Source organism: Cydia strobilella, chromosome 1, assembly GCF_947568885.1.
Source record: "Cydia strobilella chromosome 1, ilCydStro3.1, whole genome shotgun sequence".
NCBI lineage: Eukaryota > Metazoa > Arthropoda > Insecta > Lepidoptera > Tortricidae > Cydia > Cydia strobilella.
The window spans coordinates 29,484,053-29,507,830 of NC_086041.1; the positions used below are offsets into that span (position 1 = coordinate 29,484,053).

At 37.2% G+C, this 23,778-nt stretch overlaps 1 protein-coding gene and 1 long non-coding RNA gene across 2 annotated transcripts in view; both read right to left on the reverse strand.

Moving 5' to 3' along the window:
• Nucleotides 1–1,148: 1,148 nt before the first annotated feature.
• Nucleotides 1,149–23,778, reverse strand: part of LOC134743585 (uncharacterized) — an 85,663-nt gene continuing 63,033 nt past the window's right edge. The window contains exon 2 of the mRNA XM_063677145.1: nt 1,149–4,964. Coding sequence (XP_063533215.1) covers nt 2,619–4,922 — 2,304 coding nt within the window. The 5' untranslated portion in view covers nt 4,923–4,964 and the 3' untranslated portion in view covers nt 1,149–2,618. The remainder of the gene's footprint in view (nt 4,965–23,778) is intronic.
• Nucleotides 15,173–15,780, reverse strand: LOC134747490 (uncharacterized). Its single transcript, XR_010128332.1, has 2 exons — nt 15,514–15,780; nt 15,173–15,481 (listed from the first exon to the last, which is right to left on the reverse strand). It is a non-coding gene; the product is annotated as an uncharacterized LOC134747490 (long non-coding RNA).

The window sequence follows — 23,778 nt, forward strand, 5'->3', positions numbered from 1 at the left end:
TATTGCTTTCATTTTAGCTAAATTGGGTTTTTCGTTAATATTACTTTAAACACCAAATTACCACGTCCTTTGAAGAATCACCTTCCATTCATAGTTAAATGTTTTGACATTTGTATTGAACATATTTCCTTACAAAACTTTATTGAAGAAATGTACAACTAACAGAGGCCCCAAACTAATACTGCTCAAATACAAAATGTTGTGTCCATCATTAAATATACGTAACACTTCCCTAGTTGACTGACTCTTTCATATTTCATGCTTTAAATCGCAATTGTAAAAAAACCCTCTAATATTAGATATTACAGTCAGCTGCAATAGTATAGAATTGTGTTGTTGGTTTACGATAAGTGCAATATGTTTACCTTACTGTTTAACAGTTTCTGTGAGTAGGCCGTCTTTTTTCTCTTGCTCGGGAAAAATAATCTTTTATTATTGTTCTCCAAAGGAATAATGAGACAATACTAGATATTTAGTTTTTTTTACATTCCGTAGTAAATTATGTACCTATGTTATAATTTTATTATAAATATGTACTTTATCGAAAATCACTTTACGTAACTGGACTGTAGTACCGGTCAAAAGTTTAAGTTCACCTCTTGTGTTCGGTACAAATGAGTACTTTTGTGCGAAACTTTTTGCAGTTCGGATGTCGACATTTGTTTCCAACTGATCCGGGATTGTTTACAGAGATGTGTTTGATTAGTCAGACACAATTTACGTACATTTCTAAACCACTCATTTCCTAAAATCTTATAGGAATGACTGCAAATGCTAGGCCATATGGTCTTGCCACTTTAGACGTACAATGCTCAGAGCTTTGTCGGTTACCTTAGACTGAGAAACTGAAACAAATTTAGGCAGATAATATGGAGTCATACGCACACACGTCGGACACGTCCGGTGTCCCCGCCGACGCAATTCGTTGCGATTCTAATTCTAACCCGTCATACCCATAAGATTTTAGAGAATGATTTGTTTAGAAATGTACGTAAATTCTGTCTGACTAATCAAACACATCTCTGGAAACAAAACGGATCAGTTGGAAACAAACTGCAAAAAAAATCCGCACAAAAGTACTCATTTGTACCGAAAACAAAGGGTGAACTTAAACTGTTGACCGGTACAGTACATGAATAACGAACGACAAATGTGTCTACTTATTAATCTGCTTTGAAATAAAACCGCAAATTTTTTATTTTGAAATATCAAAGAGCCAACCTTTTTAATTTAAGGGAGATACCCTGATATCGATTTACTATACTTATTGATCACTACATACATAATTCCATTCGGAAAATGTCCATAGTAAAATCTAGTATTTACACTGTATTTACATTTACTAAGAAATCTACTTACTTAATACTTATAGTCTTAAATTTAAAACATGAGTGGGTGAAACTTTGGTATTGTATTTATGCGGCGCGAATGTCCAATTTTATATCTTAAGCTACTGACAATAAAGTACAAATAGCTTTTTCTTACTCAAGCTCCAAGGAATCAATGATCCAACCTCTTTCTACTGAGAGAATTCAAGTCCCGCCAGATTACATACACGTTTGCAGAAACAAGCAAACCTCGCTGAATTGTTAAATTGATATTCAACTTCGAATCTTAGCATTATAAGAACAGTGCTTAGAATAAATCGTCGGTTAGAATCTCTACGCAGGAGAAGTTCATTGCAGCAATTTATTTTCTGCTTTTAGGCCGTTTCAGTTACCAAGAAATGGTTATAGCGTACCACAGGAGGTAATCCAGTAAGCATAGATATAAGCATTTTAATGGAACTTCCATTTATGACAAGGCTATTGGAAATTTAATCACAATCGATTTTTACACACAGCTTTTTGCATCTTTCGAAATGTGAGATTAGTATATAAAATTTAATTAAAAATACTACTGAGTTACCTATTGTTTTAAAAATAGAAATTCTGTAAAAAGATTATTTTACTAAAACATTTACGGTTTGGCTTTGTGAACAAAACTAGGACACTTTATTTGATTTTGTGAACCAACTTTTTGGGAGCTGTCCCAAACAGCTATTGCATATACGATCTCCAATTTAACTCGTGGAATAATTTTACTGATCGTCTTAAAATATTTACTAAGACTTGGCCTACTTTCGAGAGGTGCTTATTTTAATGCGGTGACCTAAGTACAATGGTTCCGCAGTCATTCTGCTTTCAGATAATTTGCATAATTCTTTAAAATAACACTTAATAAGAGGGAGCCGGGATTCAACCCCCTCCTTTTCAGAAAATGGGAGCAAACTTTCAGGAATTTCCAAACAAAACTGTTTTCGTATCAATTATACCGTACATTGTAAAAGCTTCTAAAGGTGACGTTCGGATGTCAAGCGCAGCTGCATAATTCCTTGATAAAATGAGTGACGTTCGCCGCCGCATTTATGATGTTCTTTCAGTCACTTATTTTATCAAGTGAATTGTCAGATACAGCGGCTGCAATAATGACGTCGCAACAGTAATACTGCTGCAGTTGACATCCGAACGTCACCTTAATGGTACCCACTCGAACTTACGAACAATAGTATAAATTCAGTCGCTTTATCACTTCGTTAGCGTTCCGAATATTCTTCACGCATTGTCGTGTCGCCGACGTCACATATCGTTCGCTTCACCGACGTAGCCCTCATCTGGGCTTTCCGAACAAATGTCGGACGCGCATTTAGCGTTGGACACTTGAGGTAGCGGCTTGAGCACGGCCTCCGTGCCTTCCCCGGGTAATCTATCGGTCGTTTGTGTATCCACACATCTCGTTTCAACCTGATAACCGCACCGTCCCGTACCCTCCGCTATCCCTACAGGTACCATCACTGCACAGGTTCCCTTAGGATTCACCCAAGAGGAGCAAGGCTCAACCTGCGCGCAGCATGGTCCAACGGATTCTGTCTTATACCCCTCCGGCGGTGACGGCACAAATTCTTCGTTGTAATACACGGTCCCGTTCCCTACGTAAGCGATTTGTCGGTTCCGCGGCACGGGGTACCCTTCCAGAGTCCGCCTTACATTTGTTCCGTTAACCATTTCTAAATTGGCACAAGGCGGCGTATTGAATTCCATGTCCTTAGCAAATTTGCATACAAGCTTTTGACCTTTCGGCCTATTGTGAGGCAAAGTTTGATAAAAAGGTCCTATTACGGAATAATTGGACAATATTGGAGGCCGACATGGGTGTTTTGGTAGGCCGTAATCGTAGGGGTAGCCTTCGCTGTCAAGGAAGCAGCCGGGGTTGAGATGTACATCGGCCGAGTGTTGGTACATATTGTTGACAGGATTATGCGGAATGTTAACGTTGCTGAGCGCCTGCTGATCCTGCCACGTCACTTGGCGCGGCGGCGTAGGCGCGGAGAACGTCGTCTCCTCTTCGAATCCGTCACTCGCGACCTGTGCTTTGTACACGGAGAGCGCGGTGGTCTCATTTTGCGCATTGTTAGCGACGGTTTCAGCGTCGCTAATTAGGTCAGGGTTCCTGTCGACGAAGCCTTTGATGTTGTTGCTTTGATACAACTCGCTCGGCTCATAGTCACGGCCCTGCACCATATAGTGTAGAGAGTGTCGCGAGTGTGCGTTCACTATCACCGAGCCGTTATTCTTGGTTAGCAGGCCGTTATTCCGCGTCGCGGGCAACAGCTGGTTGCACAGCGCTACGTCTTTCCCACTTTCCTTCTTTTTACGACTTCTAGTATCCGTTTTAAATTTTAGTAGAAAAACTGCTATTATTGCAATAAGTAGGACAATTATTAGAAAAACTATTGTAACTATTACCACTAAATGCCGCTGAGGAAACGTAACTACTATCACTACTGGCTCCTCTTTGACGATTATTTTTACAGTGTAGTTGGCCAGCGCCCGCCCTGCTGGATTTTCGGCCAAGCACGAATAAGTACCGTTGTGTTCGCTACCTACATTATACATGAAAAGTTCACTTTTTTTCTCAGTTTCACCGCTTTCCACATAATACATGTCACGAATCTCCGATTGTTGATTCGAGGAATTGTGTATTACTAGCCCTCGGTACAACCAGGTCAATTTAACTTCCGGGAAGGCCTTCACGACGCATTCAAGCGTCACATTGTGCCCCTCATTTGTTTCTAAATACACGGAGGCTGGCGTTAGTTTTGGCAAACAAGCCAGCTCGGCCTCAGCGACTGCGGTGATGGCGCGTTTCTGCAAACGCGCGGGGAGCGAGCAAATTGGCTCCACAGCGTGCGGCATGTTGAAATTTAACAACCACCCGTGTAAATCCCTCAAATGGCAGTCACAGTTCCAATTATTATTCTGCAGGTAGATCCCTCGCAACGTGTCAGGGAATAAATTGTCACCTTTGATATTCGACAGTCTATTTCCATTCAATCGCAGCCATTCCAAATGATTTAACCCGGAAAATGCGTCGTTCTCGATTGTTTCGATTTTACAATCGCTCAATTCCAGCGTGTTCAAGTAAGAAAGACGCTGAAAACAATGAGTTTTGATACTCGTTATAGGGTTATTATTGATTGAAAGTCTCATCAGCGAAGGAAAATAAACAAAATTGGTCGAAGGCACGACCGTGAGATAGTTATTAGAGAGGTCTAACTCGACAAGATTCGCGAGTCCTTTGAACGCGTGATTATCGATCTTTTGGAGCTTGCACCGCGGCAGATGGATCTTCTGCAAGTCGAGTAATCCGAGTTTTTGGAAAGTTTCCTTCTGAAGGACTTGAAGATCGTTGCCTGAGAAATCGAGGACCTGGGTCTCGGAGTCCAGCGAGCTGGGGATAGTTTTGAGTTCCTTTTCGGAGCACTCGACGTAGCGCTTCCCGTTCTTCCACTTGCAAATGCACTGTTGAGGGCAGGCGATGGCGGGCACCAGAAGACACGTGGTGCACAGCGCCAGAAGACGCATGTCAAGGCTCACTCTCATCGTTTCTCACGCCATTCGCGTCTCACTCGCCGCGATCATTATCTGGAACAAACAAAACACCGATTAGAACGTCGCCGCAGGCGTTGACATCCGAGCCTACCCATTGTTTTATCTGTCCCTATTCAAAGGAAGGATCATTAAATCGTTGTTACAAATAGATTTTATCCTCGAGTGCACATGTGCTGACGCGACCCATGTCTTAATGTAAAGGTATTAAAACGACCCAATGAAATTCGGGTACAAAATATATGGATATTACAATTCCTACATCAATACGCCATTCAAAAAATAATTTCATCTAGACGAATTTTCTGTTCAGTATTATACATACATATACATTAACATAAATACGAAGCTAATTACAGAAGTTAACAAATTCAAACGAGGATAATTTTTTTCGAGGGGTCGTAGATTGTTTCATTTGTAAATATTATATCCAGAGATCGAGACGAGGGGTAATGCAAAATACAACATGAAAATGAAACAGAGTATTAAAGTTAAACAGAATTTAATGGACTTAAATTAAAAGTAACGGGACTGACAGTGACGAAGGTTGGCGACAATTCGTTTTTTATTTATTTTGAATCAAATTGTAGGTCGACGGCTCGTCGTCAAACGCTGGTAATTTTTGTGTTCCTCTTACTTTTACTACATATTTTACTTGGGGAAGAAGCCAAGCTCATGCATTATTTAAGGGTGATGCATTATTTATGCGCATCGACCGCGCTATATTTTCTTCGCTTATTTGTAAACCTTATTTGTGATATTACGTTTCGGAAACGTATCCTTTATTTATTGTTTAGTAAGGACGGTGATAAAATTCGCTGTTATTTCTGGTATTTATTTAACGCAAACTAATGACTAACGACGTACGATGATACAGAGAACCTACTAATAGTCGTAACATGATTGTGTACTTTGAAATTTAATACTTAAGACCCATTTTGTTAAGGCGATAAGACTTCTATTGTGTAAGTACTACTATTAATTTATAATTAAGTGAATAATTAAAAATTGATTAATTTTGTCCTTCGCTGCCTGAAACACAGGAACTCCTAGTTCAGGCATTCGTAAACCACTTTCCTCTACTAACAACTCTTAGTCTTTAAGATGAACCTCTGTACAATACTTTTTTAATAAATTATTTGTATTTGTATTTGTAATGTTCCGGGTGGAAAACTTTAATTATACTCAATTAAATGAGTTAGACTCTGATATTAATTGTGTGCATAATTGTGAAAATAGGTTCAAATATTTAGATTTAAAACAGCTCGAGTGAGGCAGCGTCTGGAGGTTTGATTCAAGCTTCTATTCGAGTATTTAAAATGGATAATTGTCAACTAGATATTTAGGTATCAAAGACTTAACATATTTAGGCTAACCCACGCAGTCTTTACTTAGTTGAATATGTTCCCTGATTTCGTTGATGAAGCGTGATTTTCAATTGTTTACGGATATTATGGAAAATCGAAACTGGAGTTTAGTTTTACCTTCGAAATGTATTGTATTCGAGGAACTGTTTTGCTAAACTTTTCGTGGGGTTGTTTGATCGAGGTTTTTGGGTGGTTTTAAGTACATACAGTATACAGATGATGTAGTGTAGATTTGTCATGCTACTTCAGTCAACCTCAGTCCTTTTTGTACCGAGACTGACTGAAATAGCAAGACACGTTCGTACGTTTCCGTGAAAACACGAAGGAAAATAATAGGCTATTTGACTAATTTTTGAAAATGGTTTTAATTTATTGTTTATGACTTAATAATCACACTACATTGATATTTCCGTAAAATTTCCTGTATTAAATATAAAAAAAACAATGTTAAAGTTTATTTATTTTGAACGCGCCTTAAACGCTGTTTTTGCAAAGGGGCTAATCACGTGACACGTGTGACGTCACGCGCCAGTAAACTCAGTCAATGACCTTAGTTAATCTTATGGTTTATGTGCATTGAATTCATTATTTCACTGTAAAATGGTATATAAATGGTGTATAGTGCCGCAATGTTCAAGTACGACTATAAAAAATCCAGACAAATCGTTTGTTTCCATTCTAACGAATCCCAAAAAAAGAAAAATGTGTTTAAAACTAGCGCGAAGAGACCCAAAGAGCATTTTAGCGCATACAAATGTTTTTATGTGTGAAGACCACTTCGATGTAAGTAATATTTAACTGTAAATAAATATGGTAATTAAAGCAGCGGATTTTGTTATTTAACGAAACAAGATTTAATGTATTACTACATAACCTCATAACATAGCTCTTTCAGCATTAGTAGGTATTAGTTAGTAGCATACTTTCTCTTTCAAACTAAAGTGCAGTATGGAGATACTATTCTCATCATCGTATTCTATATATATATCGTCGTCGTATTCGTATCATCGAAATCGAAATATTCGTAAATAAACAATTTCTACGTATACTCACACAGCTGTTTTTACATTTCTAAGTTCCGCAGCATAGTAATCCGGATTATCTTTAAAGAAAAGTGCAACCATTAATGCGTCTATGTCTGGTAGATTGCCGCTATCAGCTTTCACATATTTCGGCTCCATTTTGAGATTCTTATGAATATTGTGCCACTAGATATACGGATAAATCGGAATATATCAGAAAACTGTGGAACAATAACTAAAATTAACTAAATACAAATAAAACAGTTAAAACACTCAAGTCAATCAAGAATGTTTACCCGCGTGTGACGTCATCCGAGCGTTGACCAATCAGAGAGTGTTAAAGTGTTAAGATTAATGTTTGTTAGATTAATAAGATTTTGTGCTAGATTTCGCTGTACTGGCCACAAACTGAGTGCGTACAACGTATGTCCCTGCCCAATCGTTCGCTAGATGTCGCTGTTCCCACGGCAAACTAGGTAACGATATGTTATTATAAAATGTACAGGGATTATTCATATTATTTTTAATAACTTAATTTCTCGCTAGATGTCGTTGTACCGGCTACAAACTAGCTAACGGCATTCCGCTGGTAATTATATATAATAAGATTGTATTTTTTAATTAATGTCTTCTTTTTGGAAAATAAATGTGTGTTGAAAAATTGCATTTGCGTTTTCGTTGAATGTGAACAACACGGAAGTTAAACAGAGAGCGTTCATTTCAAAAAATATTAAATTTTCTTTAGTTTATTTTCCAAAAAATAAGCATAATTTACATTTAGGTTTTTAAAGGGTCGGCAACGCGCGTGTAATATCTCTGGTGTTGCAGGCGTTCATAGGCTACGGTAACTGCTTACCATCAGGCGGGCCGTATGCTTGATTGCCACCGACGTGGTATAAAAAAAAAAAAAAAAATTCAAATATAGTGAAATATACTTTATTAGTTTATTATCTTTCAGGATGACAGCAATTCGTTATATATTTTTAATGTTGTCAAATACCCTATTATGCAACATATCTGTACTTAGTTAATAAGGGAAATAAAAAGGGTAACTTTCATTAATTTCGTTTCCGCCCTCAGGCTATTTATGGGTCTACCATCTATCTATGGTTGGTAGCTAAGTTTTTCGGTATTTTTTTTAGCAGAAGGTAGCTGAGCGTTATTATTAAAATTAGTTTATAATATTATATATGGCATTATTTACGACTATTGACTTATCATTTGACAAGTTCATTAGTACAAATCTCGATTAACTTTAAAAGTGTCAAAAAACAATCGCAATACATAAGGTGCCGCTCGGTTGCCAACATATCATTATTTTCCAACGATTACTATAACAACAACAGGTAAAATATTGTACTAGGTAATGTCGCAACGGTACTGCATTTCGTTAACATTAAAAGTTAACTGTGCACGACATAGGATAGTAGGTTAGTGACAAAAAAACACCTTGCGTGATGGAAACGCCGCGTCAAGTCTAAATGTCGTCACTAACTGACACGAAAAAGTTAACAATCAGATCGCAAAAGTCATCAGTAGGCCGAGCACATGATTGACGCGACAGTATCTCGCCGCGAGATAATACTACCTGTCTTTTACTAACTGTATGAATGTATATGTATGAAGCGGGACGGGTAGTCTATGTCGCGGCGAGATACTCTCGCGCCAATCATGTGCTAGCTGAACCATAGACCCTCTTAAGCGTTTAGTTCCAATACAAAGCAATTACAGGCGCAGCAGCCCTTCTAAGGCTGTTTACACAGGCTTTGATCTCAACTAGGTATGTAAATTACGGGTCGTGTTTGTGATTTTGTGCAACCAGTCTATGAGGATAAAGCCTCCCTAAAACATAATATCAGACGTGATGCCGCTTTTAATGTGCAATATTTAGTGGACAGCGGGGCTAAAACGTCCACAGGCAAAAAGGTCCAAGTCTAACTCTGAAAAAAATACAGGACGATGTTATACAAATCCACCTAACCCCACAATGAGCTTAATAAGCCCCTGTGTTGCGTGTACTATAAGAAGATATTTACAGCGTTATCTAAGCTATGTATTTCAATGTGCATTTTGCTTATTTTAAGCAAAATAACACAAGTTGACCCTGATTTAACATTGCGCTGCACCATGTACACTTTTTTTTATTTCCATTTCCTTAAAGTTCTCAAAAGGTCTGGCCGGTTACAGGAAAGACAAACAAAATTAATGCTAAAGCCCCGTTATGACCCAGATACATACGACCCACCTGACTCGAAGTGACATGACAAATCGATTGTCATTTGTCAAAATAGTTTGAGATTACAGGATGGTACATTCATAAACCCTAGCTGCGGCATAGTTAGTAAATTGTGGTTGAAATAGGCTATGGTGACTTATTTATTTATACTAATAATATAATTTATCATGATAAAATATTTGACCATTTTAAGGCGGCCATGCAGGGCTGTTTTTATAAAAAAGTGCAATTTCCTCCCCATCCTTCTTCTTCTCACGCATGGTACCTTCGGTAATTAACCCACTAAAAACATTTCATGTATCAAGTGCAACTTAAAATAGTAAAAATTAAATAAAATTGAACTAAAAAATTTCGATACTAAATTGCTGCCATGTTTAAGCATTTTTCATCAAAGATGTGACTGTTACGTAGGAAGTGGCGCCCTCATTTATTTTTTACATTTTTTGTCGGACTATAAAGCGAAACTTCAAACATCATAAATAGGCCACAAGGGCACTTTTACACTTCAACATTGAATTTATATACAAGCAAAAAAAAATACGTCAACAATTATAGTTACCTTCCAAGCGATTCGGTTGTGGAATGCTCTGCCGTCGGAGCTAAGACGAGCTAAATCACTCCCCATTTTTAAGGCTCAGCTCAAAATCCACTATCTGTCCCTTCCTCAAACTCGTTAATTATTAGATTCTGTCTGTCTATCTGTATTGTGTGATATGTTTATATATATATATATATATATATATATATATATATATATATATATATATATTTATTTATTGTATATATTACATTTATGCATGTATTGATATTGTTATATATTTAATTGTGCTGATATATTTTTTTTTTCCTGTACTCGTTCTCCATTTATTTTTGCTACCCTTATACATATTTCTTCCTTGCGCTAATTTCTACTACCTGAAGGTTGTCTGGAAGAGATCGCTTTTAAGCGATAAGACCGCCTGTTGCTGCTTAGTTTTTTATGTTAATTTGCTGTATTTAATCATGTTTCATTGTGCACAATAAAGAATATTATTATTATTATTATTATTTTCTCTAAGATTTCTCTTTCTCAGCCTAAGCTGGTAATTAATATTATCTACGGGCCGGAGCCAAGTAGATGATATGTGACACCTAAGTTAAATTAGTATTTTCATCTTCTTGCAGGAACTTTATTATTATTATAGTTATAATATACAACTAACTGCATACTAACTAACTGGCCATAGCAATCCAGCGCGGGAACGCTGCCTGCGTGATGGGCACCCTACCAAGGGCACAAAATTTTGATAGGTATTTTTAATTTTTAGCTTTAGTTATTATAATTGTAGTTAGTTTTATTATTAACTAACTGCAACTACCAATTCAAACTAACGTATTACAATTACTTAGAGATGTATAAGGTCTCTTAATGTCGAATTACATACAAACCCTATAATAATAACAGATACCTACATAAAAAAAATCTCTCTCTCTCCTTAGCATTATTATTGCCATCCGATTGAGGGGTCTGTTTTCCTTGTCCTTTCTCTCCACTTCGCACGATCGGACGTGTCGTCTACTGAAACGTCGCAGGATGTCTAATTAAAATGTTGGTGGCAAACAAGCACACCGCCCGTCCGACGGTTAGCGGTTACCGTAGCCTTTGGCCGTCAGTAACAGTGATGTCGACAATTGTCGCACCTGTCACCGTGGTGAAATAGGGGCCTGGTATCATTTTATCTGTCAATCTCATGTCAATTTAGTTCGCGAGATTCAGGAGGCGACTAGCTGTTAGTCTTGACAGTAATTTACATGAAATGTTTTTGGGGGGATTTTATTACTTTTTTGTAAATTTTGTCATACCAGCTAGAAAGGTCATATTATTCGCTTAAAGAATGTAGAGAAGAATACAGTCATATAAACCGGTAAATTTCAAAAATGAGTCAGTTCAAATCTGCATTGTGAATAAAATAGTTTTTGTTTTATTGTTGTTTTTTTATTAGCATTGTAATCACTACTACAAAAAACTCCCTTTTACAAACAACCGTTTCCTACAGGTCTATTCCAACTGTCTAATGGAATAACTAACTTTATCGTTTAAAGATGCCCGTGGAAAGAAATGTACAGTCAGCGATAAAAGCTTGCACCAATTTTTTTTGCCAAAAACTTATTAACTAAAGGTAAAGTTAGATTATCTTTCTACGTTTTACGGTTTCACGTCGATAAGAGTGGCCGAAATATAAAGATTGCCTCTACTCAGACCAGAGCCGACCGTAATAAATAAAAGGTTTTCGACCCCTGTAATCAGGGGTACGAATCACGTAGGTGACCGCCGTATAAAATAAGAAGCCTATTCGAATTTTAAGAATTAGAAATGCCGAAGGGCCTGCTTTAATTATTTAACCTGACAACCGCGAATTGTTGTCTATCAAAGCATCCAGTAGACCGTATGCTTGTGCCAACAACGTGACAAATAGAACAATGTCAAATAGTGAGACCAACATTTTAAAACTTAAAAGACCATTGTGTTTTACTAGCCCACGTCGTAGCCATCGTCGATGCCCTCTTAAGATGATCTGGTGCACAGGTGTACCTTACCTACACATAACTTCTGCTGATTTAGTCCTTATACCAGGTGAAACGTATTTTATGGCAATATTGGCAATGTCCTTAGATTTAAACATGTCAAAACTTTTCTATGGAAGCGGTGGTGGCCGAGTGGATCTGACGTCCGACTTTCAATCCGGAGGTTGCGGGTTCAAATCTTGGCTCGTACCAATGAGTTTGTCGGAACTTATATACGGAATATCGCTTGATATCAAGGAACACATCGTGAGGAAACCTGCATACATCCGCGAAGAAATTTAAAGGTGTATGTGAAGTCCCCAACCTGCATTGGGCTAGCGTGGTGACTATAGCCCAATCCCTCGTGCATAAGAGGAGGCCTGTGCCCAGCAGTGGGACGTATATAGGTTGAAATATTAATATTATATTAATATTAAAACTTTTCTAATAAGTAAGAACATAGCGCTATCATACCAGTTCGACAGCTATGAAATTAGGGTCTTATTCTCCTAAAATGAAATTAATCATTATGAATCATTCTAAAAACAACTGAAATTTCATGTTAATCTTTCGTGTGTGTGTTGTTAATGTGACGATTATTATGTGCTTTATTTTAATTTTTAAATTTCTTTAAGTTTTACAAGCGATTTAAAAAAAAAATGTTGTCGGTCTGCTCTTTATATGCTACCTATGAGTTTAATTCTAAGTATTCTGTCTGGAATAACATTTTTAGAATTTTAGAAAACTCTATTTTAGTATCCTAAATATTAAAATGACTGTTCGATTATTCCAATCTAATCGGTCTAATTATGTACTAAAATGACAGTTGGGTTGGTTGAATAGTAAATTGGCCAATCGGGTATAAAAACAGTGTACTTATAGTGTGAAAAATGGTCATAAATGGTGAAATTTAGTGTCAAGATTTAATGTAACACATTTTCCTCCATCCTTCTTTGCGGGTTCGATGATGGCGTCAAACAAATAGGCCCAGTTGTCCCAAATAGGCAATCAGTTTTATTGAACATCGGACAGTAAAAATGGCTGGTGTTGGGGATTCATTAGTGAAGGTAAGTTCGCTGATCGATCTTAATTAACATTGATTTATCGGATGCGGCGGGCCGGGGCTTGGAACAAATTTATATGCGAAATGAATGGATTGCTTGCGATTTCTCTTCCGCGTATACATAATAGTTGTGGGCGGACTAGACCTGTTAGTAAGAATTAAATTAATATTCCTCTAAGAATAATTTGTGTTTTTTTTACAAGTAGTCACACTACTATTTAATCTATAAGTAAACGAAATAAATATCATATACAAAGGAAAAAAAGTAGAGAAGGAAAGTCGGGTGGCCGAGCGGTTCAGGCATCTGTCGCGTAAACGGAGGACGCTGGTTCGATTCCAGCCCCGGGCACTGGAGGCCTTGGTCATTTTTTCCTTTGTATACTTATGATATTTATTTCGTTTATTCAAAGTTCAAAGTTCAAAAAATTTGTAAATATTCCTTTTTATTTTCATATTGCTTCATTTAATTATTATGTCAGGCTATATTTAAATTTGGTAAGCATGGTGAAAATCAATATAGGGTTGGCTGGTCGAAGTATTTTACAGACAGATGGCGCTAGTATAGGTTTTACCTTACTTCGAATTTAGTGTCATAATTCTCGTTTTTTTATTTTTTTTATGGTCTTTTAAGGCAAATATGAGTATCATAGAACAAAACTAGAGGCAGGAAAAATCTATGCTGGCGCCATGTGTGAGAACCTTTGACAGTTGCCAACCCCATTGCTCGTCCCGGGCTATCGGCTAACGAAGCTCAAAAGTGAATGCTGTGGGTGTGGGTACGTTTACATGACATTACAGTACGTACGTATACATTAGGGAATGCAAATCTGTTTTTAATTGTATGGAAAAACCGGTTAATAACCGGTTATCAACCGAAATTTCATACAAATAAAAACCGGTTTGCATTCCCTAGTATACATTACAGTGTATAACTAATGCGCCATGAAAGTTAGTTACCTACATGTAAATTACAGTATTATGATACATTTATAAGACTAAATTATTACAGTTGAACAACTATCATCCATCCTATCACAGAACCTCAGACATACACTGCACACAGCCGTCCGTCGCCACGCAAACATATCGCAGTCAGTAGCTGATGTCAGGAACTCAGGAGCGCATTCAACAGTGTGCATGAGAGCACAAGTGTGCACCTGCCAATAAGGCTATGTGCACACTTAGCGGCTGGCCGCGGGTTGCGGTTGCACTTGCGGCCAACCGAACGGCCAGCCGCAGCGCGGCCAGCCGGATAGTGCGTACAGCGACCGTGCGGTTGAGTCGATTCGACCATTTCCAAGATGGACGTCGAAGAGGCTGTCGGTATTTATTATATTTACGCGCGTTACTTAAAGAAAAAGAAACGAAGACAGATTCTCGGTGCATCCATTATTTTCATTTGTATTTTCTCGGAAACGTTCGTATTTGTCATGCTACTTCAACCTCACTAACCTTAGTACTTTTTGTAACGAAACCGACTTAAATATCAAGAGACGTTCGTACGTTTCCGTGAAAATACGAAGGAAAATAATTTTTCAACACACTTGCTCAAAACGACGATTTTATTCCACCGATTTTTGGCTCATAATCCTAGATATTAAACATGTTAGTTCAAAGAGGTTTTATCTCTCCAAACATAGTTTTTAGATTAAATTATCTCGTAAATTACATTAATGAATAAACGTATTTTTTATACAATTTTGGTGTTTGACGATCCTTTTGTGAATTCTTATTATTAAGTTTGACATATCTATAATAATTCAATGTTTTTAAGAATAATAATAACTGCATCAATAAATTGCTCTGATATTTAGATTAAGGTAATATTTAAAACTTGACAATTTAAAAGTGCTTGTTGCTAGGCCTATTTGAATAAAGAATATATTGAATTGAATTGAATTGAATTGAATTGACGTAATATTTTATCTATTTGATCTCTATCCGTCGGTTAGAAATACGAAATTATTAGCTTTTTTTAATTTTTTTTATTGGCTGTTTGTCTATTTCGATCGCGCCTTTGCCTTGCGCGCGCATTTGAATCGTGCGTAAAAAAAATAACGCGCAAGCCATTTTCCGTATTTGTCATAAAATTGGAATAGTTTTGCATATTTTTAGTTTATATATTGACGAAAGTGTCATTTTCAAGCATTGAAAATGAAGAATACATATAATTGACGCTGCCAGTAAATCTAATAAAGGCAAGAGCCGAGCCTTTTACCATCAAAACCGGGTGAAAAATAATTGGCGGCATATGAAACTTTTATACAATGGAAAATCAGCAAAAACGCCCAGTCTTTCTTGGAAAACGTGTTGGTAGCTTACTTCAATGAACTGGCGAATTTTAAGTGCTTACAAGCCCAGCACGCTTTTGTGCAATTATTCGATGTTAAAACTGCAGCCACCATTTTGAAAATTGTAGGTACTTTTACTGTTTTGACAAAAAAAAACTAATTTATAAGTTTTGTTTTTTCCTCGCAAGTGTGTTGAAAAACGTCGTATGAAACGCGTGTGCATTGGTCAATACATACATCGGCTTTCTTATTGCGCGCTCGCTTACAGCTCGCGCGCACAATATCGCCTCGTGTGTAGTGGCCAACGTAGCCCAATTGTATCATAATGTACTAATGCACTACATCTGTAAATAGCTTTCGGTTTACTTGATTGCTTTGGATAATACTTTTTTTATATTTTTTGTATTTAATTAAGTTCCCTTTCAGCATTTCTGCTTTAATTCACTAGTGGAAACTGTTTTGGATTGTATCTTATGAATATTAGTTTATATTGTGTAAGATTGTAAGCTGTCTGATTACCAATAAAATAAATTGTCAAGCAGTTTAAGAAGGTATCGCATAAATCTTGACGAAATTCAACAATTTATCTTTCACGAAGTCAACAAAACTTCGTAGACTGACAACACCACCTTCAAACACCCAAGAAGCATCTTAATTATATTCCATTTAACTATATTTAAACTCAAACTTGATATCATGTTAATTTTACAATAATATTTTATTTTATAGGTTTATCTCGTAACTCAGGCGGTTCGTGAGAAGTTATTCACGGTCAACTGACAATAATTATAGATTTATTATAGATTTGGCTACATACAACCGATTATATTATGTGTTAATTACACTATTTGATTAAAAGTGTATCAACAGTCTGTGCTGAGTGATAGGGTTCAACTGTGACAAGGATTTTTAGTGAAATAGATAGAATCTAGGAATAGATGAGTTAATTTAATAATTATTGTTGTGAAAACTATCAGGTCACACGGTAAAAAGGGAATCCCTTTGAAAATATGATATGAAAAAGATAGTTATATCACTCGCATTAAAATTATTTTTAACAAAAGAAGGTAAGTAAGTAGAAATTAAATGACTCTTACATAGCCGCCTGCTTAACTAAAACTTTTAATACGCAGGACGGTTTATAGCGGTAACTTTTTCCACGTCTGTTAAAGCAGCTGGTCACAATATCTAGTTGCAATTGCATTTCCGTTCTAGATACAGTGAATCTAAGTTTCACTGTATGAATAATGCCACGAACAATCCCTGTCCTATAGGCTACGAAATTAATTAAAACTTTCTCATTAACTTGCTCTCAGCTAGTCTGGATAGAACAGAGAGTGATTAAATAGTGTTTTATCAACACTGAGAGTTCAGAGCTAAGTTAACAACTTGGCTGTACAAGATTGCACTTATTTAACTAATTCTACTCAAAAATCGACGATAATTTAAAGGCTATTTATATTTACATACATAATATATGTTTCATCTGGTTTTTAGGGGGTAAACGCGCAAATATATTTAATTATAAATTATATCTAGCGAAACACAAGAAAATTTAAAATGTCTGTTTATGGTCCAGTTCGTTTTTAATTTGTTGTATTTATTTTTGTAATTGTTAAGTTATCTGTTGTCTGGCACCTGCCGTGCTTTCAATGCCGTGTCATTATTTACAGGTGGATGGATTCTGCTACGGGCGTTAATTTGAGTGGTGCATGTGCGCGGAATAGTTTTGATTGCTTTTTTGAGTAAAAAGTTGTCTTTTTGGAGTGTAATTGTGTATGTTTTTGTCCATCTGTGTTGTATAGTGTCCGTTTTCGTGATTGTATTGTTAGTAGGCGGCAACTACTCGCATGTGAGGCAGATGTCCCCTTCTCCTAGGCTCCGCAAAATGGAGTCCGACCAATTTGATCCAGGGATTAATTGAAAACCCACCTTCACCAGCTTACAACATGGAAGTTGAAGAAACTCCGGCTGCGGTTTCCCTGGATCAAATTCTCCTACTAATTCAAACTTAACTTCAATTATCACGATCAATGACCTGAAACCTAACAAAACTTTCAAAAAAAGAGAATTTGCTTCAATTATTGCTGCAATTATAGCTAGATCATAGCTAGATCAAATATCATAGACAGAGGTCGCCCCCGTCTCGCCGCAGTCCCCGCTGAAGCCTTGCGTTTCGTTCCAACATGCCCGCCCACGTTGAAAGCTTGGTCTTAAAACTGAAGATTTACTTTTCGACTGGCAGTGGACATATTTTGCTGAACGCACGACGGATGATCCCAGACGATATCCGGATGTAGGCCACGCGATTGATGCCATCATATCCAGGGATGACGCTAACGATTCTGCCAAGCTTCCATTTCATTTGATTTGAGGCAGGTTGTCTTCTTTGATGAGGTATCGGTTTCTTGCCTCCATTTGGTTCGCTCCTGAAGTTCAGAAACATATTTTTTATACCAGCGAACCCAGTAGTGTTGCCTCAATTGTTCGATCCTCAGTAAATTAATAATCTAAAGTTCAATAGGTATACAGCGCGATTCGTAACCACTTTACAGACCTGTAACTTTGTACGTAGTTCAGTTGACTGTATGTTACAATATCAGTGCATCGTTTGCACTGATATTGGAAACATCAAATAGATAGGTAGGTACAAATGCGACAATGTGAGTACGTCCTATTAATATTAAAATCTAATTAGTTAGGTAATAGAAAGTATGTTTCTCAAATACAAAATGTTTGTCGTCAGGGCTATTTATTGAAATCAAATATAAAATAGGCAAAATATTTTATATTTCTCGAACACGCCCCCCTGCCTCGAAAACTAGGGCTTACAGCTGAACCGCAAAGCCATATATTTTCAAAACATTAAATCATTTCCATAACAACGGCGTTCCACATATAATTTATAGAAAAAGTAATAAATGTAACGGCCAATTTTTGCCGACGAAGCGAAATCGTGTGCACAATGTGTCCTCGGCCGCCAACGTCGACAAAGAAACTTTTCACAATGAAATCCACATTAGTTTGGTAGTTTTGCAAATGTAAATAGGTGGGCAATTTGGCGCTGAATGTAGGGAAAAGCATTTAAACGGGACGGAAGATTAAGGCTGGATAAGAGGTCTTATTCCGCTTTTGAGTTCCTTGGAATTCAAGGAAGCTTCCTATTAATTTAACTAATCTTGTACCACGTTTATTAACACCTACAACTACACCGCTACACCGGCTGCACTTAGCTGAGCGGCTAATAAAGAAAGCGTTAATAAGATTTAGGTAATAAGAGTGAGCCGCCGAACTGGATCTGGTTAAAAAAAGAATAAGCAAGACCATCTGGGCCAGGAGAAGAATCGGAAAGTGAGTCCATGACAAGGCGCAATTCGGAAAGATGAAAAGGGGAATAATGAAAGTCGTTATTTTTAGGGTGATCAGTGGAGTAAGACGGAAGTCTGGACCGGTAGCCATAAGGAGGAGCCAATCTATCCGAAAATTCGTTCAACCAAGAAGGTGAATTAAAAGAAGATGAGGGCGGAAACGTCGAGGAGCAGGCATATCGAAAAGTTTTAATATTTCGCCTAACAACAGAAGGATGAGTTGCAGGGGATGTTGACTCACAGAACTTTAAAACAGTAAAATGCAACAATTTAGTATGTATTTTTTTTAGTTCCACTTTATTTAATTTCTACTATTTTATGTCGCAATTGTCAGGAAGAATTTGGCCGTCGAACGTCAACACCACCGTCTCTGACGGGGCCCATTGGGTAGTGTTGTCTGTTTGGTTCCTTTTCTTGAAGTTTAATCGCCTTGCCTTCACAACCTTACCGCATTCGTATGGAGTCCTAATTAAATTTAGCATGTCTTCGTTTGAAAAATCTGATGGGATATTTCTGGAAATTCCAGTCTTCGTAATATGGTAGGAGGGAATGTACTTTTTGCAATTTTTGGTGGCGAGAGAGCTAGACAGAAACTGATTAGCACCAGCAAGTAAGAACAATATCTTGAGAATTTGATTGAGAGGGCGGACTTTCATTATTCTCAACACCACTGTGTTCTGGGCTTCCTGAGACAGGGTTGGCAACTGATTAGCAGAGGGGGCTACATTAGGCGACTGGGAGGATGCGTTTATCAAATTTGGGGTACCATGAGCAGGTGGCATAGAAGCCGGTAAATATTGCTTTGTACACAGATATACCCCCCGTATTTTAGAAACATCGTCCTGATTATTCAAGCTAGAGCCATCAGCATTCTGCAGGCCTTGTTCTTCTAGTCTCTGGTCAAACAGTCATATCATATCACTAAAACGTTTCGCGATTTGGGTATGTTTTAAGTTTCAAGGTTTGGATCAATCAAGTTTTAAGAAGTTCCCTCAATTTCTCCTGGAACCCATCTTTAGAACTGGACCTTCAAACTTTCGAAAAAGACAAATCGCCAAACTTAAAATACGCGTCGTTGAAGCTCTCTTCATCAGCAGTTCCACTTCATCAAAATGGTACTTTTTTAAAATGCAAATACTAGGTTTATTGATAAAAATACAAATATTGGACCAATCTGGAACGATATACTTTTTTAAACAAAAAATTGTTTAAAAATTTGGTTCATAAATGACGCAGTTCTGAGGTAATAAACACACAAAACGAACAGTCGAATTGATAATTTTTTTAAGTCGGTTAAAAAGCGTGGCAGTCTCTCTACAACACGTGTCGCGGTAAAATATTGCTGAGCCTAAAGTACCCAAATATATACACGTTCACGTTTATTCATGCGGAAATACTTACAACACTAAATCCGGCCTGTATATAAATAAGCCTTTCTAATTATCCCTAAAAATCCCCTTTAGATCCTTTTGGGACCACGATAATGGATTATTTTCCTCTTTTGTGGGACACTTGTTTATTGGGAGGAAAACAATTATGAAATGGAGCGCGGATGAATTTTTGACAAGCTGTGACAAAGGGGACTTGTGTGTAGGTTGTATTAAAGACATATTAGGTTTTGCCTGCGACTTCGTTTGCATGGGATGATGCTGATGATTGATAAAAAAGTATCCTTCATATGTCCTTCCTACACCAAATATAATCTTAATCGGTTCAGCGGTTTGAAAGTGAAGAGGTAATAGACAGGCAGGCAGACTTTCTCATTTGTAATATACTTACGCATTTATATCAGTAGGGATTATAGGTATGACGTGAATCTTAGATTAATCTTCTAAGTTGTTTACCTTTATGTCGTTAAGGATCATACGGTGATAGGTGCGAGTTTCTTGCCTTGGACGTACAATCGTAACACGAGATAAAATAGAAATTATACTGTTTATAAATTACTTACAAGAACGATATCGCACTATTCGCACTTCAAAGAGTGACTAGATATTTAAATAAAAAGTTTTATGAATGCAGTCTACGACAGCTCGTTATAGAAATCACTTACCTTTAGTTTTCAGCAAAGGTATTTTGTCTAGTAATTGTTTATCCCAGCCCTGGATGCAGTGTTAGCCGAACGTTAATTCAATTGACCATTAAAAAATACACATTGAAAAGGTTAATTAAAATTAACCACTAACAATTGAAGAAAAATTAATTTCAATTGCATTGAACATTAATTTGCATTAATAATAATTTATTTCGAATAACTAACAATTAAAAATAATTAATGGTTATTGCTTCACAAATCATTAAAAAAATTAAATATTTTTTAATGTAAATTACAAAAGTGTTTGATAATTCGCAAGAATAGATGTACAAGTTTGGGAACAAATCAAATTATTTGATTAAATATTTTGATTTGGGTTTTTTTAAGTAGTCACACTACTATATATAAATTAAAAACTGTAATAAATGTCATATATTAAAGAAAAAGTGACGAAGCCCTCCAGTGGTGACGGCCGGATTCGAACCGGCGTCTTGAGCTATCGCGGCTAACGCCATGAACCCCTAGGCCACCTCGCCGCATTTTTGAGCGAGGTGGCGAGGTGGCCTAGGGGTTCATGGCGTTAGCCGCGATAGCTAAAGACACCGGTTCGAATCCGGCCTTCACCACTGGAGGGCTTCGTCACTTTTTCTTTAATATATGACATCTATTAGAGTTTTTAAGAATAAATGTCGTAATTTTATAAAAGGCGTCCAATGGATCAAAGGTCTGCAACACTGAACTTGTTTTGAGTAGGTATATATTACTCGTCCTCCGTATGAACTCTGACAGTACCAGTACCTAGTGGAACTCAGGTTTGGTTCGACATAGGCACACGCTGTTTTGATCATCAGACATGTCTTGATAAGCACTTGGGAGAGCAGTACCCAAGATAGAACTGATGCTGAACCCCGGTAGTACCTAGTGGAACTCAGGTTTGGTGCAATATGGGTACTGCCAGGGTTCAGACACGCACACAAAACAGCATGTGCCTATGTTGCACCAAACCTGGGTTCCACTATGTACTGAAAGGGTTCAGCATCAGCTCTATCTTGGGTACTGCTCTCCCAAATGCTCATCAAGAAGTCGGATGACCAAAAAAGCGTATGCCTATGTCACATCAAACCTGAGTTCCATTAGGTACAGCCAGGGTTCAGCATTAGCTCTATCTTGGGTACTGTTCTCCCAAGTGCTCATCCAGACGAGCCGGATGACTAAAACAGCGTGTGCCTATGTCGCACCAAACCTGAGTTTCACTAGATACTGCCAGAGATAAGCATCAGCCTTATCTTGGGTACGGCTCTCCCAAGTGCTCATTAAGACGAGTCGGATGACTAAAACGGCGTGTGTCTATGTTTACACCAAACTTTAGTTCCACTAGGTACTGCAAGGGTCTTTTGTTGAGTGTCATTTTAAAATATCACGATCTTACAAGTCACTGAAGCTTGTATTAATATGTTTTTTTATTTACAATTTTAGTATTTCCAATCAATTAGTTCCATTCCGTTACTTATTAGTTTGTGAAAAAAATAATTTAATTCCATTAAACGTTAATGCAATTGAGAGTAATTTTAATTAAGTTTTTGAAACTTTAATGCCTTTTAATAGGCCATTAGATTGACGGTCAATGTAATTAAACGTCTCAAAAATTAAATTCTAATTAACTTTAGTTCAATTGATGCGTAATGCAATTAATTAATTGCGGAATTAATGGTTAATGCAATTGATTAATGATTAGTTCGAATTAACGATTACGGCCAACACTGCCTGGATGATCTAGGCAGTTTTAACCAAACTTGTAGGCTTGAGTCTTAACTCTAATTACTATGAATCGGTTCATCTTCCTAACATAAGGTTATATCGAGGTTGTGTAACAATTCTGTACGGTACGGTAAGTGGAATAGCTACATTAGGATATAACCAGGAGGTACCTAGGCCTCCTGGTTATATCCTAATGTAGTTATTCTACTTTATATTTAAATCTATGACAGAAAGTCTATGTTACGAATATAAAACTGTATAGTTGCCAATTGCCCTGAAGGCTTCGCCCTCCAGGCTACGCTCGCCGCGATTCATATTTATATCATCTTAGGAATAATCCTACACGCCTTTACACAACTAGGTACAGCCCGAATTATAGAAAGTACATTTCTGAATAGAATAATATTAACAAAATTCCTTGTTAACGCAGGTCCTGACCAAATCTTATATTAAAATACGAAATGGGATAGGTACGTAATGAATAACAATCCAACAAATATCATAACATAACAGCATTAATCCGAGGAAATCGTGTTAACATCCCGAATAGGCGACTAATATTATTCAGCTTCGCCCATATGCGGCCCATATTATGTACGCTACTGGCTATTCCCGTGCCAGCTAAACCACGTACAAGTCGAGTCCAGCCAGTTAAACATGTTCTAAATGTCCCTGATAATGTCCTCGAACCGGCTCGCAAGAGGCCTCGACAAGCCAGTCAACTAGAATGACACTCTTGAGTGGTCTGTAGGACCTCAATTGCCAACTAAATCTAGCATATTAGCATAATACCTAACCTACCTAACTCAATTCTAAGGAAAAACTGCAAAAATATGATAGTCGTTCTTTTCTACGTGACAGCGTGATAAAACGGTGTCCGTCACTTTCAATCCAGCGGTATTAAAAAATGACGGTTATTTTATCACGTGGATAAAGCCATCCATAATACGCCTGCTGGATGCGACTAGCGGTGAAGTTATTCTATTAATATTAAAAATGTGAAAATGTATATACTTATTTGGTTATTTGTATGTGTAGAAGGAAGAACAAACTAAATAGATTTAAATGAAAGGTACATGGTTAGTGGAAATATAACCTGCAAGAACATTCGAGTATTTAAAATTATTTATAAGATGTGAAATAGGGCTCGCAAATTCACAATTCGG